The 18678-nt window shown below is 37.6% G+C and overlaps 1 protein-coding gene across 16 annotated transcripts in view; it reads right to left on the bottom strand.

Annotated features, from left to right (window-relative positions):
• The window catches only part of TCF4 (transcription factor 4), a 366815-nt gene that overhangs the window by 191208 nt on the left and 156929 nt on the right, over window positions 1-18678 (bottom strand). Inside the window, exon 2 of one of the 16 annotated variants that reach the window (XM_060761294.2) lies at window positions 1891-1965. The exons of the other annotated variants lie outside the window; for them this stretch is intronic. Coding sequence (XP_060617277.2) covers window positions 1891-1906 — 16 coding nt within the window. The 5' untranslated portion in view covers window positions 1907-1965. The remainder of the gene's footprint in view (window positions 1-1890; window positions 1966-18678) is intronic. 16 annotated transcript variants of the gene reach the window in all.

Raw genomic sequence — 18678 nt, 5'->3', positions numbered from 1 at the left:
ATTATATAGCTGTTGCTTGAACAACAACTGCAGTGAAGTTGCTGGGATAATTTTTGGTAGTATACATGAGCTTCTAGCAGCTTCTAACATAAATTGACCACTTCATTGAAAATAGTGGACAAGTTATGTGTATATTTCTCAACTATTACCCAATGACAGTTTCTTCCAACATGAAATGTACCCAAATTGCTATTTTAGCATGTTGTTGTTGGTAAATGTCTGGAAGACAGAGAGTTGTTTCACATAGTAATGGACAGGATCAAAAGATATGGAAGATATGATAAAGAGCAGGCTGGGTCAGATATAAGGGATCAAGCAAACTGAATCAATGTACCTCTGACTGTAAAAAAATGAAGGCATCACCTAGTAAGAGTGACTGACCAAGTTATGATACTTTCTAAAGGTATGTCAAAATGCATTATTTCCAGCTGGTTGAAATATTATTTTTGAAGACTCAAGGATCTTGTGCATTATAGAACTCAAGGGCTAGCAAGATGCAACGGTTTGAGTGTTGAGCTACAACTCTGGAGATCAGGGTTTGAATCCACATTTGCTTGTAGAAACTCAAAGGATGGGCTTGGGCTAGTCACATACTCTCAGCCTCAGAGGATGGCAATGGCAAATCTTGCAAAGAAAACACTGTGAACAAATGCTTCATTTTAGTTTTGCTGTAAATCAGAAACGACTTGAAGGCACGTAATAACAAATTCTAAGCAAACACTCAGGGACAGAATAATAGAACCATAGAGTTGGAAGAGACCTCATGGGCCATCCAGTCCAACCCCTGCCAAGAAGCAGGATATGAACTAACACAGGATCTAAGAATTAATTGCGTGGACATTGTTTCCATGTATCTATACCAATGATGAAGAAGAGCTGAAAAACAATGCATGCAACTCATAACTGAATCACTGGACATTTGTACAGAAGAGATGTTGTGTTTGCTTCTAACTATATGGTATTAATGGACCACGATTCTCAACAATTGTAAACTAATATGCATTGTCTCTGACACAGAGTACTAGAGGATTACGGCCTTAAACTACATATGAACAATACCAATTTTTTGAAGACATGTTCCTAATCTGCCAGGACAGGAAATTGTGCTGCTGTAAATGCAGAGCTGAAGACAATACACAGTAACATGAGCCTATGATTCACTCAAAGTTCAAAGATGAAAACAAAACTGCAGCTATCAAAAGATCTTTAAAACAATTATATCCATGGGCTAAAGAAATGTTATTTCTTCTGTACTATATTTCTACATTTTCTCAATAACTGTTTATTCTTTTCCAAACAATTTGAGATTACTTACTTTCACTCCTTAAGAACTGTTTACTTCAGCCCTAGTCTTAAGGAAGTTACAGAAGAGCTAAGGCTCTTGTAAATCAAAGCAAAAGTCTCATTTAAATCTGAAATGCTCCTTATATAACTCTGGGTGGATATGCATGTGCATATATATGTCGTTTTAATGAATCCATATCAATCTGAGGATTTTTAATTCTGCAGGAAAAAAAGCTAAGTGCTAAAGAGTATCTTAAAATCTGAAAAATTAAACACCAAATGTTAAAACTAGGTTATCAGTAAATTCCTTTATATCTCACTAAAAGCAAGGAACACCTAGAACTGATGAGCCAGGTCTCATTTGTGACTAACACAATGGCAGAATGATTATAAAACATAAGTTTCATTTCAACTTAGTATGGCTAAGCAGAGGCCAAACAAATTACTCAGTAGAATAAGTTTGCTTTTATCTTTGTAATATTAAGCAGCATTGAACAGAGAAAAGAAAAATCTGACAATTTCAGACCTTTGGAACTTCTTAGTTAAAAGCAATGGGTTGGATACAAGTTAAGACACAAACAACAGGGCTGGCAGAAATTGACTTGCCTGCCTCCTCCACCATTCACAGAAATTGCCTCCACTTCACTTGGGGGAAATCTCATTTCCAGGAAACGGGAAAAGCTGTGGGAGGAGAAAGCAACAATAGCAAGGACGTCCACCAAATTTGTTGTGCATGCCTAAATCTGGGTGTATTTGGATCCATCTGAAATGTACAGGTGGTTAGAGGTCCATAGAAAAAGTTTTGCTGCTATTTGGACTGAGAAATTTTATCTTAATTGAACTGTAATATCTGACAATCGTGATAATAATCATCATCACTGTGACTCCCTCATATGTGTTGTAATTGTTCCCCATATTAGACAACCTGGAAACATTGCCATGATGCAGTGATGAACGGACTGGGTAAAGCCATCTCAGCCTCAACTAGCACCATTTCTTTGAATCTCAATTTGCTCCACACAGGCAGGCAGATGGGTTCAGTTGTACACAAAATGGATGAAATCTAAAAGAAGATAACTATTCTTGATAGAATTCCTGTTGAGAACTTGAAGTCAGTTATAAAGGAAGGTAGAAAATTAAATCCCTGTCCACATGTTACTTGTTGCAGTCTGGGTGTCTGGGGTTCAGTAAATGATCCTGTGATGAGAGTTTAGGGTGCTAAGCTAAAATAAGGTATAAATTAATGGTATCAAATACCATTAGATGACCCCATGAGTTATACATCTAGGGTCACCATCACCAGTCTCTGCCTTCCTCTCATTGAATGTTTAGGAAAAAAATCAACAAGGAATAAGGTAAAGCTCAAAGAATCAATTTGTTTCTTTACCTTGAGGATAAGATAGAAATGGATAAACCTAGTTTGAATTATATCAGAAAAATCATTCTTGATTCATTGCTTTTGTACTTTATGCATATTGCATATATTGCATATATTGCAACAGTGTTGTCTACACACTTATATCCAGGAAATTTTATCAATTCATCTCCTACACTATCTGAGAAATATTCTAGGTATTGCAAGTTCTGAGTGAATATATCTAAGCAGATCAACATAACTGACTTTCTGGATGAAAATACTGATTGGAACATAGTTATCCTTTAGAACACACATTTCTCAAAGTTTTGTGGTGCAATTCTAAGCTCAAAGACTGAATCTACTGACATCTTTATTGTCATATCTCAGAAGGAAATGAAAATTTGTTTTGCTTTTGTTTTCACCCGATGTGGTTCATTCAAAAGTATGCTATCCATTTTGGTTTCCATTTATTTATTCATTCATTCATGGAGCTTTACTAGATACAATATACACCAAATAATCAAATGGCAACTTTTGAATGGGCTAACTTGCTGGTTTATCGTTATTAAAGTCCACTATGTTTTGTATTTTCACACGATATACCACTTCTCACTAAAATAAAACTATATCAACTGCATAAAACATTATCTTCTTATGTTATCTAAATAGAGAGGGTTGTACAGTGGTATATATTTCTTATCAAATACAATAATTAAATTTTATGGGGAAATATTATTTCACAATTTTCTTTGTCTATTCAGCATTAAAGTCCAATGGAGTTCAATGGAGATTACTTTCACTGAAATCAGTACAGAAATGTAATCGAAACGCATTGCTGGATAATTTATAAAAAAATTATCTTTTAGCTTCTGGTTAGAAAAACTACTACCATCATCATAATCATCATTGCTATTTATACCCCAACTTTCTCCCAAACTGGAACTCAATATTAAAAATAATTAAAACACTTTGAAACATACAACTAAAAAGAACAAATCCACCCTCCTCTCACACCTAGTTCTGCAAAAAAATGCAAAAAGATAGTTTCACACTGTTTCACACTGAAGGGCCCAGGTGGTCTCCATACATGGTGGAAATGCTCTCCACATCAGAGTTTCACCATATTTTACTCAAGAAATGAAAGAAAAAAATTGAGGAGGCATTTATAATGAGGAAAGATGCAGCAAAAGCTACCCAAGGTTATGATGCAAGTCTGACCAAATCATATCAGTAAGATTGGAAAACATATCAATAACACCATACTTCAAGTTTTTCCTCCAACTACAGAGGCGGAAGAAAAGAATTTGAAGATTATATATTGGATTATAACCAATCATCATAAATGATTAGACTGCAAAGACAGGAACCAACAGAAACAAAGTTTGTAAGAAAAAAAGACTTAAGATAAAGAAATGATGACGGAGAGCAATTGAGTTAATTTTAAGCAACCAAAGAGGTGACTGTTAGTTACTTAATTTTTCCTTTCAAAAACAAGACCAGGAGCACATTGTGACACAGACGCTGAGCTAGTCATATAAACAATTAGAGTATTAGAGTAAAGTTTAAAAAGAACACAAAATTGTGCTGAAATATAACCAAAAGAACATCCCTGTAGAATTAAAAGATAATGTAAAAAAACTTGGCACTATTAAGCCTAATTGACAAGGATTCAGGAGAATGATGAAGCTAGGAACATTGTCAGGGAGAAATGCAAAAAGGCACTATCTGCAGTTAACGACAAGTAACAACAATATCACATTCTGGACTCATCCCTTCAAGAAGGAATAGTGCCACTAAAAACAATCCCTCCAAGTCTGATAGCTGAAAAATACCACAGAAAGATACCACAGAGTCACAAAATCAACAGGGAAAAACTCTCCTCATCTAATTCCTGGTGAAGGCTTTCCAAATCAAAGTCTAGAGTGGGACCAGCTACTACCTGGGACAACTCCACAGTTGTCACAGAGGCCATGAGATCCTAATAAAGCTGTCTCAGTATGGCTGTTGAAATCACCTAGAAATACAAGCTGAGGAGACTCCAACAATCTCAGCTAGTTCAGGAAGAGAGACTGAATTGGCTACATGTCAACACAATCCCTATTCTGTCTTGGTCATTAACTTTTAAGAAGATACATTCTTAAATAGAATGCTGGATTAAGGGAACTGAATAAAATATTTTGGGATAGCAAGAATTCAGATAATTTACACCCAAGACCACATAACAGTGGGTGCTGCCAGTGATTGAGAGTTTCTCGTGGACTCTCTGGACCGAGATAAGTGCTTGATATGTGTGCATGCCAAGGCTGGACTCTGGACAGCCCTGACTGCCCTCCTCTGGCCATTTTTTGGTCATTCTGATCCCCTTAGGCACAGTTTGTGTTTCATCTAATTGGCTATTGGGCACGATTTGGATTTCCCCCCTCTTCCCCATGCCGTCTCTGGGGAAAGGGGGAGTGGGGATGAAGAGTTGGGTTCTACAATTGCATTTTTGGTTCCGGGGCCTGAGAGCTTGGAAGGAGCTTGCCCTTGAGGTGGACATGCATGTTGACTCTCTTTTTGGATTTTGGGACTTTCAGGGGTGAGGGGTTACCCAGGGCTACCTTCCAAAATACAACTGTCTGGGGTGAATAATACCAAAATAACGGATTGCTTTCAGAGTCAGGTGTTTTAGACAAAGGGGAGACTGGGGATGTTTTGTCTCAAGTAGACACCACCCTCAGCTAAGACTCCATTCAGGTTGCTCTCTCCCTCTAACAAATTTTCCATGTTAGCAGGTCAAATAAAAAAGTCCTTATTTCATCAGGTCTCACTTATCAATATAAACAAGAAGAACAAAAACATTAGGAATTAGTCAGTTGGAGAAACAATGAAATATTTTATAATAAATTCAGAAGGCTTCAAATTATCATTATCCAGCAGAGGGCATCCATGACCTAACAAGACTTGAGACCTGGTTCTTTCTATGTGACCACAGGGATTTATATTGAAGGGAATTTGCTATTTCATTAAATAAAAAGATCTCCATCACTATCACAAACAAATCTAAATATATCCCATATAATGCTGATTCTTAACACCAATTCCAGTGGCTCTTGTCATCTTCAAGCAACCTTTCATTGACAAGCTTTGACTAAGGAAAGGTTCTAAAGATTTTCCCCAATATGTTTTTTTTTTCTTTTACTCCTGCACTACAGCCAAAGGTATTTGGGGCTAATGTTTTATATACAGAATATATTATTTTTTTAAATTAATGGCTATTGAACATCCACTGGCTTACAGAATATGATGAAAAGTTTATATAACCTTAATTTTGTTTGGAAGCCCCTAATTTTTCATTATATGGAATTTTCTTTCACATTTCATTTTTATTCTTCATTATCCCTTGTTTTCTTAATTTGGTTTAGATTTTAAACCCTTTGAGATGGCAATGTGATCTAATACTTAGCATTAAGTATATATTAAATTGCAATTGTGTGCACATGCTCTCAGTCTCACGTGTCTACACTCTGATCTAAACTTTTTTTAAATGATCTTTATTGAGGATTTTACATACAAATATGCTTATAGGTAAAAAGGTAAAAAGAAGAGAAAGAAAGAAGAATATATATACATATACATATACATATACATATACATACATACATATATATATATATATATATATATATATATAGGGGGAAAGGTGGGGTTAAGTGTAGAGGTGGGGAAGAAATAGAAAAGATGGATAAAGGGAGGGGGGGCAAAAAAAAACAGAAAAAAAACTTTTGTTCACTTGGGAGACACAAACTTATTCGGGCAGTGAGGATAGGCTCCAAATGTGGTCATGGAATCTTGCATGTTAATTCATGCAAGCCCCATTGAAATAAATGGAGATTCTGAAACAGCAGGAATCTGTGGATTGCACCCAAGTCCTACAAAGCAGGCGGCTTAGGTTACATGTAGGTCACAATAAATAATACTCATTGCTTGGCCAATGTGAGCTGCAATCTTGCTGCATAAGTTGAAATGACAAGCTTTTATTATTCCTAAGCACTTGATTTCTGAAACATTTGCACAATCTGTTAAGTCCAGACAAATTTAAATGGTTCTGACATGCAGCCTGCTAGGGTCAGTGACAAGGATAATGCCTCTGTTCGCGGGTAAAATTTTGTGGCATATAGGTCACTGTCTTAAGGGGAATCAACTGCGTGTCTCTTCTTTGCATTTCCACCACAATCCTTCATCCTGCAGCCTGGAGCTGAGAGTGAAATGCAAGAAAGGAGTCGAGTGCTCAAAGCAAAAATCTGCTTCCAGGACAATCCATTATATCTGACAAGTTAAATGTTCCATGGTAGACCATATGGCATCTGAGCAGGGCTGAGGATGGAAGAGGGAAACTCAGCAAATGCATCACAATTAAGGAGTTTGACTACAGACTATATGTTGACATACTGGTACATATATGTACACATGTGTGTATATGTGTGAGAGAATTAATTAATTTAGAAAGGGTATGCACATTTATTCTGTCAGTTTCACTTGTTTACTAGAACATAATTTTCTTTCAATGAATATATTTAGAAGATTAACCTGCACTTAGTCTTCATGCATCATGCCAGTCATATGACCTTGGAGATGTTTGTGAACAACACCGGCTCTTCGGCTTAGAAATTGAGATGAGCACAATCCCCTAGAGTCGGACACGACTAAACTTAATGCCAAGGGGAAACCTATTCTACCTGTTGAAACACAGTCTGTGCAATCCAGGTAAATCCATTTCGGTGTCCCGGATTTCAGTGCCTCTCAAATTGGGGAGGAGTTTTCCATTTGGAAAGTCAAAATATTCATTATCTATTTCGCCCATTATTTGGGGGGGGGGGAGACTTCTCAGGCTCCCCTTCTCATCATTTTAGGCATTGTTTGTCCTCATATTCTTCATTAAGACCTGGATTAAAAGCATCAGAGTGAAGATACCACTCTTTCTGCAATCCTTTCCCTTCTGTCTGTAGAGGAGACTGAGTTTAATGCTTCATTAAAGCTGTTTCTACTCTAGAGGGAATAGGAGCTGCAGGCGTGTGTGCTCTCTCCCTACAGCAGGCAGTTTTCCAAGGCATTTTAAGGAGGCTTCCCAAATTCCCAGGGAATGAAGACTGATCAATCTGGAGCTATCCTACCCTGGACTTCCTTTAAAAATCCCTCTCTTTTCTCTTGATTTGTGGGCCCTGGAGTGGCACCTTTTTCCTCCTCACACTTCAGTCTTCTTCCTGTGGCAGGTTTAAACAGAGGCTAGATAGTGCTGCAAGTGTGCACAGCACTCTTTATCTGAAGTACGCAGCTTTCCAAGTCATTCTATTTATTTATTTTAATTCATTTTTTGAAATAGATGTATATTTATAAGTGTTTGTTGCACTCAGTATAATATTTTTGAGCTATTCACTTTCCCACTTCCCAGGGAAGGAAGAGCGATCAACCTGGAACCATCCTACCCTCACCTTTCTTTAAAAAAGCCCTCTGTTTTCTCTTGATTTGTAGGCCCTGAAGCAGTGCCTTCACCTCCCCATCCCCACACCTTTCTGCTTTGGGTTTAATGCTTAGTAGTTAAAGCTGTTTCTACTCTAGATGAGACAGGCATGCATGGCACTCTCTCCCTGCAGCACACAGCTTTCCAAGGCATTTTAAGGAGGCTTCCTCACTTCCCAGGGAAGGAAGAGTGATCGACCTGGAGCTATCCTACCCTGGGCTTCCTTTAAAAAGCCCTCTCTTTCCACTTGATTTGCAGGCCCTGGCGTAGTGCCTTTTCCCGCCTCATGCTTTTCCTTCTAATGGTTGTATACCAGACACTATCAATAATCTCATCTTGGACTGTTTGTATATTGTCTCAAACCATTTAATCAGCCCAGCCTTGGAAGACTTTCCAAACATCTCCAGCTTCAAATGAACAAAATGACAGCTCTTCATTTTTTCCTGCTACAAGAGAGACTCTGTCCACCTCTGACATCACAGGGATTCCCTAGCCAATGAGAACTGGGATCCAAATGACCACTTTTCAATCAGGGGAGGGCATGGGGACTTTGAATGGCATAGGGATAAAATTTCTTGCACTGAATTGCATAGTTATGTCTGATTCCTTTTGAGTGGAGACTCAGGCCTGAAAGCTAATAAATGGATCAATAATCCTGCTTGGTAGGCAGTTTCCTATTTTAGATGTTTTATTAACCAAAAAGCAAAATTGAAATCTATTATGATTATATTCCAGTAACTCTTTAAAAAATTCAGAAAAAAAATCTATATTGGACTTTGGGTTTTGTAGCCCAGGACCAAATAAATGACAATTAATTTTAGGACTTTATTAATTATTGGTAAATTCTGTATAACTGTGGATATTAGTTTAACAAATTTAATGCAAGGGCTATGCTTTTTATCATTTTAGGGAATGTACATGTGTTGTGGCAGCATACTGTAGAACAATATTCCTTTATATGTGGAAGACAAGTGAATTGTTTATGTTTTATTTACTAATAAGACTTCAAACTGTGCTGGAAGACAATGCCTTCTGTAGGAGACTTACGAGATTAAAATATAATTCCAGTTTAACAATAAATAAAACAACAATAACCCATAAGCAATACACACAATTTAATAACTCTCTATAGTATTTTATAATCTAATTTGTGGGCAAGATGAGAAATAATCCTCATATTTTCTTATCTTCCATGTCTGCAAGTTTCCACTTGGCTAGTACAGAAAAATTCAGAGCAAGTGTGCCTTTGGATATTCAGTGCCCCTAACAAGAAAAATGCTATGTGGTGGTGGCTGAGTTGGAGGGTATACAATGTTTTCCACACATTTATTTAGTTTTTGAGCCCAACTGAGCAGCCTTAATGAGAATATGAACATGGCACAAATGCAGATTCATGAACTGAAATTTCTTGAAAGCAATACAAGAAATTAAAAGGCTATGTTGTCTTTAAAAAAAACTATTTAATAAACAACAGTAGATATATAAAATATATGGGAATTATTTCATATTATGTTTTTGGTAAAAATAGAACAAACAAAATGTTACTTTTTAGCTCCTAAATGTACTTTACAAGGACATATGATGAATAGCAAAGTTTCTCAACTTCATGACCACCTGCCTTCATCCAACATAAGAAAGACATAAGAATAATGCTGCTGCATGAGAATGAAGGTATTACATCATCTTCATACAGTAGTCAATCAGACACTTAAGAAAGGCCAACAAGAACCATAGGACTCTAGGTAAGAAAGTAAATCCTGCCCCAAACATTAGAGGATCTGGTTTGAAAAGGGCTCGGTAACCATGTTTTATATTAATTATAAAGCTCCCATGATGACAAGTATATTAAGAAAATGTAGATACTAGGCCAAGGTCATTTAGAGTTAAGTGTCTAGCTGTGGAATTGTTTTAGTAGTCAGTGCAAAATTATTGTGTGCCTTGTTAATTTCTTCTGCAGGTAGTGAGCAAACTGTAATCAATCAACTAATGCCAAGGCAGGTGGGAAGGAACCCATGAAATATTAACATGCTGTTAGTTAGAAAGCTGAAAAAAAACTGTAAATGGGTAGATGTTGGTTCTTCCTTTCAAATGGCTGCCAAGCACCCATTTCTGTGCAGATTGCAAATAAATGCATTGTTTTTCTTCTTCCAAAACTGTGCGTTAATTCAGTGCAATGCATTAAGCATCCACTGTCTTTCTGCAGGACAAGGGATACACCTGGTAAGGTGGGGCAGCCATTCAAAGGAACTCTGGAATTGTGTTCAACCATTATAAGATCTTAATGCTTATTGTGCAAAGTTCTACCTTACTTCCAGGGCCTTAGGGGAGCAGAACTAATATGAGTTCTCATGTTCTCATGCCCAATTTTAGTTGTGAACATGGCCTGAATGTCTGAACAAGGCTTATATGCTGAATTACTAATGTGTGATTAGAAATCCTTATTCCATGCTCCCACAAACTTCTTGTTATCAAAAGATCTTCTTTTCACTACTATATACTTTTACCATTTGCTAAAATTAATTTAAGCACACTGCAATGTGAGTTTTTGTTTCCTTATTCACATAATAAGCAACTGGGATATTTCTGAAATCAAGTTTCTTGAATTTGTTTGGAGGTTTTAGCAAGGAAGCGCAGCTATCGCAGAGCCAGGACCGAGGACTGGAGACCTCAGTACATTCCTTCTATACCTGGGATATTGTCCTCTTTCGCTGAGCATGCAGCCTTGGGAGGGATGCACATGGAGCGGTGAAGGAGGAAGGGGACACCCACCTAGCCAGCCAGATCAGCTGAATCAACTCTAGCAATCAAGTTTCTTTTTCTTTTTTTCATATCTGTACATCCTTACCAACAGAATTACTATCAACTAGGCCTGGGTAACAACGGAAAAATGTGTTTCTAAAATCGATTTGTATTTGGGGTTTTTTTTTTGTTTCGATATTTAAAATAATTACAAAATTTTCCTTTTAAAAAGTTCGATATTTACGAAATTTCGTAAATGTGAAAAAAATTACAAAACATTAACGAATCGATTTCCGAAACAATAACGAATCGATTCGTTAATGGCGGGCGCGACCGCGAAATACGCTAAAAAACCTCCAAAAACTTCTGAAGCTTCCCTCTCTCTCTGTTGTTGACTGTTGGTGTGATATTATAATTTTTTTTCACTAATTAAACAAAAAACTTGCCCCAGACATGCGGAAATAATAACGAAACGACCTCAGAACAATAATGAAACGAATACAATAACAAAATACGAAGCATTTACAAAACGTGTTTAAAAATTCGTTTTTTTAAAAAATTGCTCCAGAATGGTTCGTTATCGTTTTGTAATTGGAAAAATTAACGAATTATTTACGAATTACGAATTAACGAAACGAAACCGCCCAGCCCTACTATCAACATATGCTGGTGTGACAACTCTTTGAACTAACAGCTACTAAAATGTTCTAAAATGGTTATTTGAAAAGATGTCACAATGTAAAGATTAATATCAGTCATCTCAGGCCTTTCCTTTAATTAGAATTTAACCCTTGAAGTTTAAGTAAAAGTTTTACTTGATTTTCATTTAAGAAAAGGGTAAGAAAGGGGGACTCCAAGTTTCAGGTCCAGACTATTTGGTTGACCCCATGTCTCCTTGTACAAAACTGTCCTGGCCATGAGATCTTCAGGAGAGACCCTTCTAAGTCCCGCCTCCATCTCAAACTTGTTTGGTGAAAGAAAAGAGGGGGTCTTCTCGGTGACTGCTCCTCAACTCTGGAACTCCCTGTCTAGGGATGCCAGAATGGCCCCCTCCCTGCTGTCATCTTGATGGCAGGCTAAAACCTTTTTATTCAGGCAGGCTTTAAAAGAAGGTTTTGAATATCATGTCAGGGACTGCTGTGGGGTTTGTTTTTTTTTAATGTTTTTATGGATTTAATCTAAATTTGTTTTTAATATTAATGATGTTTAATACTGTTGGCTCCAATGTCAGTGAAGCATTGAAAGTTCTTCGGGTTTTAGTCTGAACCTTAATGTGCTGGACCTGTTTGAGAGGTCACGGCTCATAGCTTGGATGGGTATTACTATTTAGGTGACCTAAATCTTGGTTTTAGTCTTAAACAGAGTAGACTGATTGGATATAGGATTTATCCATGTGTGAGTACACCATTCAAACATTGCCTGAATGAGTCTACTCTAGTTAGGACTAAGCAACAGAATGCCAAACTTTAACACTACTATTTATTTATTCATATTCCACCACAGTAATGGGACTGAAGAAGACTGACAAATAATTTAAACAATACAAAAACCTCAGTAACAAGCATAAAAGTTATTTTAAAAACAATTAAACAATCTGTGACAATCAAAACATTTAAAACTCATTAAAAGACCATAAAAATTAACAAAACACCACACCGTCTAAACAGGATACCATCAAAAGCTCATCACTGTCAATTTCTAAAAGCCTAATGAAATAGGTGAAGGCTTGAACGTTTCAATGTAGTTTCGATAATGGTTTAGCTACTGATTAAGTCTGCCTAGCCCTAATCTTTTTGGTTGGATTCCAATACTTTATTCCCAGCCCCGGCCCTATACTTTGCATTTGCACAAGCCTTTGACCTGCCCTATTAGTCTCAAATCTGCACATGCCCACTTCTCTCTGCTGCTGGATGTTTGATGTTTGGTTTATGTTTTATGATGTCTTGCATTTTATTGGTTTTTACTGTTATAATATATTTTACTGTGTAAGTTTTTAATTGTGCTCTTTGTAACCTTGTTTTTGTGAGTGTCAGGAACCACTTAAGAAACTGCAAGTCGATTCTGGTGTGAGAGAATTGGCCATCTGCAAGGACGTTGCCCAGATGATGTCCGGATGTTTTAATGTTTTACCATCCTTGTTGGAGGCTTCTCCTCCTCCTCCTCCTTCTTGTTATGGTATGTTTTTCCTTGCCATCAGAAGGAGAGCAAGTATGGAGCTATGCTAGTCTACCAGGGGATGGGGGGGGGGGGGGGTCTGAGCTGTGGCTACTCCCTCGTTGACATCAAACAAGCCAGAAGAAGTTTGAAACAAGAAGGGCCTCTCCCAAAACATTAGAGCCCTAACAGGATTATTCAGGGAGATATGGTTCTTCAAACAACTTGGATCCAAACTGTATAAAAATAGGTTATTAACAGCATTTCCAATTGTGCCTATAAAAGCAGCAGCAGAAAGTAGAGCTGTTGCAACAAGGGGGCTAAATGTATCATATACTCAATCATCTATCTGGATATATAACTGAAGTTTTGAGCATTTTCCATTGGCAGACTCACACAGAGTGCATCACATTAATCCTAATAGGAAGTAACCAACGGCTCTCACTGTGATCAAATCAAACTTCTAGGAACATCTTCAAGGACAGTGTAATCCTATTCAAAGAGAGCCAGTATAGTATAGTAATCTGACTGTTCGACTACTACACTGGGATGGATACCTGCTCAGCCATGGACACCTCAGCCTCAGGAGCAAGCAAGAAAAAGTCCCCTCTGAACAAATCTTGCCAAGAAAACCCTGCAATGGGTTCAGCTATGGTCCCATCCATGCAGCTGTATAAAATCCACATTGAACTGGATTATATGGCAGTGTGGACTCGGATAACCCAGTTCAGAGCAGATATTGTGGATTATTTGCCTTGATATTTTGGGTTATATGGTTTTGTGGAAGGGTCCTAAGTCTCACCATATGCAAGAAATGACTTAAATGTACACAGAAATAGAAGCTGCTGCTGCAGCAACACCTGTTCAACACAAAATGAATTGAGAACTTTGAATAGTCTCTCCTAACAGTTCTGTGTAGATAAATCAAAACTCTGAACCATTCAACAGACTAGTGTCCAAAGAGGTACATGGGAATCACCCATCAACAGATTTTGAGAGCGTGCCCTTCCAGAAAGAATTCTCTTGATTGCCAAAATCTCCAGTTTGACCAAGAAAGTTATAGTCCCTATTTCCTTTCCCAGCATAGGAAATTCAGCAGGGTGACCCAAGCACACTCTGCCCTTTAACCAGTTTTCAAATCACAATGAAATGGATATTGATAATCCGTTCCATCTAGGAATCTCTGGAGTTGAGAGGACACCACGTACTCTAGTACAGGCTTGGGCAAGCTTGGTCACTCCAGGTGTTTTGGACTTCAAAACAGCCTACCAGCTGTTAGGAATTGTGGGAGTTGAAATCCAAACACCCCAACAGCTGAAGTTTGTGCATGCCTGCTCTAATACCTTGTCCAGAAATGGAATATGGGAGACTGGGAAGGTTATATTATAGTATACAGTTTCATAGCTCTTCTGAATATTCTCAGTTTTTGTAAGTTGCTTGGCCACTGTGGGACAAGCTCCACTTAAGTTAGTTTGTGGGCAAGCAAAGACATGTACCTATCCTTCTCAAATTTTGCAGGATTCTTAAAATGTAACATTGGTTGGGGTGTGGAGGGATGAGTGTGTTGTTTTATGGTGTGTGCTGGGAAAGGCATTTCATTTTATTGTGTAATAGCACAATGACAATAAAGTTATTCCATTCCATCTATGATTAATGTTATTTTCACAATTGTCCAGTGAAAGCATGAACAATCCTTTTGGGAAGGCCTATAACCTATAAATACTGTTCTTTCATGAAGTTCATTGTACATATATTTTGACCTGCCTCAAGCCACAAGGGGTAAGAAATATTATTATTATTTAATAATAATAATAATAATAATAATACATAAGACAGAGTTTGGGAGCACAATACTCCTGACCTCACAATCGTGTTAAAAAACAGTATGGATTGTCGATTTTGCAATCTCAGGTGACAGCAGGATTGAAGAGAAACAACTGGAAAAGCTGACACGATATGAGGATTTAAAGATTAAACTGCAAAGACTCTGGCACAAGCCAGTAAAGGTGGTCCCAGTGGTAATTGGCACATTGGGTGCAGTGCCTAAAGACCTTGGCCTGCACTTAAACACAATCGGTGCTGACAAGATTACCATCTGCCAGCTGCAGAAGGCCACTTTACTGGGATCTGCACGCATTATTCGCCGATACATCACACAATCCTAGACACTTGGGAAGTGTCCAACGTGTGATCCAATACAACAGCCAGCAGAATGATCTTGTCTGCTGTGGACTCTTCTTGTTGTGTTTCAAATAGCAGCAGCAGCAACAACAACAACAACAACAACAAACCTGGGCTACGAAACAGCAAGAAATTCACCAAAAATTTCCCACTTGCTATACATGGATGAACCAAAGCTTTACAGAAATTCAGAAATTGAAATCTAGTCACTGACCAGAATCTTCGGCACTAGTCAGAATCTTCGGCACTGACATCAATATGGAGTTCGGCCTATACAAATGTGCCACAGTGGCATTAAAGAAATGGAAAATTACTCATAACAAAGGGCATAGAGATGCCAAATTAACAAACCATAAAATGCAATCAGCCTGAAGCCTATACATATCTGGGCATACTACAGTTGAACAATATCAAGCATGAGCATGTGAAAAGTTTGGTCAGCAAACAATATATCCAAAGGGCCAGAAAGGTTTTGAAGAGCAAATTAAATGGTGTTAATACAATCAAGCCTATCAACACCTGGGATATCCCTGTCATAGATATACTGCTGGAATTGTTAACTGGATACAAGCAGAGTTGGATGATCTGGACAGAAAAACAAGAAAACCTATGACAATCCACTACTCATTACACCCACTTAGTGATGTTGACACACTTTACCTGCCCAGAAAATCAGGAGGAAGAGGACTTCTGCAAGTAAAACAAATGGTAGAAGAAGAGAAACATGCATTGGAAGATTATGTGAAAGGCAGTCAAAAACCAACATTGATGGAAGTCAATAGTAGAAAACTGCTTCAAGTGCAAAAGACAAAGAGGGAATACTGTAAAAACACAATCCAGAGCAGAAGAGAAAACTGGCAAAAGAAGGCTCTCCGTGGACAATTCCTGGGGAAAGCTGAGAGCAAAATTGACAAAGAAAAAGCATGGATGTGGCTCACAAATTGAACTTTGAAAAAGGAGACGGAGGGCCTGATTCTGGCAGCCCAAGAACAAGCCATTAGAACAAATGCCATCAAAGCCAAAATTCGACAGACCCCAAGTGTAGACTCTGCAAGGAAGCAGATGAAACAATAGAACACTTCCTCAGCTACTGAAAGAACATTGCGCGGACAGACTACAAGCAGAGGCATAACACCGTTGCTCAGATGATTCATTGGAATTTGTGCTACAAATACCATCTGTCTGCAACAAAGAACTGGTGGGATCACAAGCCTGAAATAGTTACAGAAAATGAACACATTAAGCTACTCTGTGATTTCTGAATTCAGACTGACAGAGTTTTGGAGCACAATACTCCTGACCTCACGATTGTGTTAAAAAACCAAGTATGGATTGTCAATGTTGCAATCCCAGGTGACAGCAGGATTGAAGAGAAACAATTGGAAAAGTTGACACGATACAAGGATTTAAAGATTGAACTGCAAGGACTCTGACACAAGCCAGTCAAGATGGTCCCAATGGTGATCAGCACACTGGGTGCAGTGCCTAAAGACCTTGGCCTGCACTTAAACACAATTGGCACTGACAAGTTTACCATCTGTCAGCTGCAAAAAGGTCACCCTACTGGGATCTGCATGTATTATTCACCAATGCATCACACAGTCCTAGACACTTGGGAGGTGTCCGATGTGTGATCCAATACAACAGCCATCGTAGTGATTTGTTTGCTGTGTACTAATCTTGTTATGTTCAAAATAATAATAATAATAATAATAATAATAATAGAAAACTAATAGGTGAAACTTATTTAGATGGTCAACTACCTTTGCAAATCTATCAATTCCATAATAATCTGACAAGTATTTATATCTCCTTAAACAAATACATATGTACATACATCTACCTATCTATTCATCTATCTCACAATCCATCAAATCCATTATCTGTAATTGGCTAGGCATTTTCTAGCTAGAAATTTGGTCCAGTGCTGCAAATAAGTAAAAAGATTACAATGAATTCTTGATTTCTAAAGATGATGAGAAGGTAAAAAACCTGAATTTTCAAAATGACATTCAAATATGGACTGGACTCAAATTAAGTGGCCTCTCAGATATCCAATCAGGCTGGGTATTTTAATCTTTGAATGGATAGGCAGCCCTAAATCCTGATCCTTCATCTAAAGATCAGCCAAGAGTCCCACCAAGGGCTTGTCTACATGAATACAAAAATGTCTATCTGCTCCTTACTGATCATGCATTCACCCCAATCTGAACTCATCAGACATTGACAGGCAACAGACAGGCACTCGCTGAGAGCTCAATCGCTAGTGAGGAGCACTGATGATGACATTAGGATAAGGGGATAAGCCAGCAAGAGGAATGGAGCATTGGACACATAGCACCAGGATTCAGCTGGTACAGATTGAATCTGTGACAGCTCTGAGGCACAAATACTCTGAATTAACCTGCCTCATATAGACACAGCCCAAGAGTGCCTTAAAAATGCTTGCTGATGAACTGTAAACTTTCTCCCACATTTCCACATCTAGATCTTTGACTGTGGACTTCAACTTTTAGGAATATAAATTTTGATGATGTAGAATACATGCTCCTACTTTATTTTAAAATGTAATCATTTATGTGTGCTTAAATAAGATGATTTATATTTCATAGTTGATATAACTGGAAAGAAGTCTAGAATTCTTAATTCCTTTGTTGTGGAAATAAATGTCAATGTATGGGTACCATGGCCTAGAGAGCCAATAATCTTGTAAATATCCATGTAAAATATATGCACACAGAAGGTGGAGGGGAGAAAGAGAAAGAGAAAAAACTACAGTTGCACAAAACTCACACCAATATAATGAAGCAGGTCTTTGTGCTTTGTAAACCCCACTACTGTATACAGATCAGCATTTCTATTGCTAATTAAAATGCCCATATGGTAAAATAACACCTTATCCATGGAGCTTCTAAGTGCAGTAATTGTCAGCAATAACCTCTTATAATGTTAACATTGTTATCTGAAATGTTGGCATAGTCTGAATTTGAAAAGCAGTGTTTCCTAACCATCATGAAGTACAATTAACACTTTAGGCTAAATATGTATTTTACTCGAGGCTTGACTAAAATAATCACACTTGCAGTTAGCAATAAGATAGTATTGAAAAAAGAAAATCTGACATGCTGTCAATAGCAGAATTTGCCTCACATAGTATGCTTTTTTGCACACTGAATAGCCTCTAGAATTTATTATCATAAATGGAAAAAACAGCATTGCATCCATGCAGGCAATATATTCCAATATTTTATCTTTAACATTTTAATTAATTTGATATAGTTGAAAAACTAGCAACAACTTCAGTGCTTTGTGTTCAACAACTGATTTTGATTTACTACAGTACTGGCTCAATTGTTGAGATGGTCCCACCATAAGCAGCCCATCTTTGATAGATCAAAAATTCTCACATCTAATAATTTATGGTTGACTTTTCTTTATGGTTGAAATTTATGAAAATCACTCC

The sequence above is a fragment of the Anolis sagrei genome, chromosome 2 (genome assembly GCF_037176765.1).
Source record: "Anolis sagrei isolate rAnoSag1 chromosome 2, rAnoSag1.mat, whole genome shotgun sequence".
Taxonomy (NCBI): Eukaryota; Metazoa; Chordata; class Lepidosauria; order Squamata; family Dactyloidae; genus Anolis; species Anolis sagrei.
Note: the sequence above shows the minus strand (reverse complement) of the source record. Positions and strands in the feature narration are given on the sequence as shown.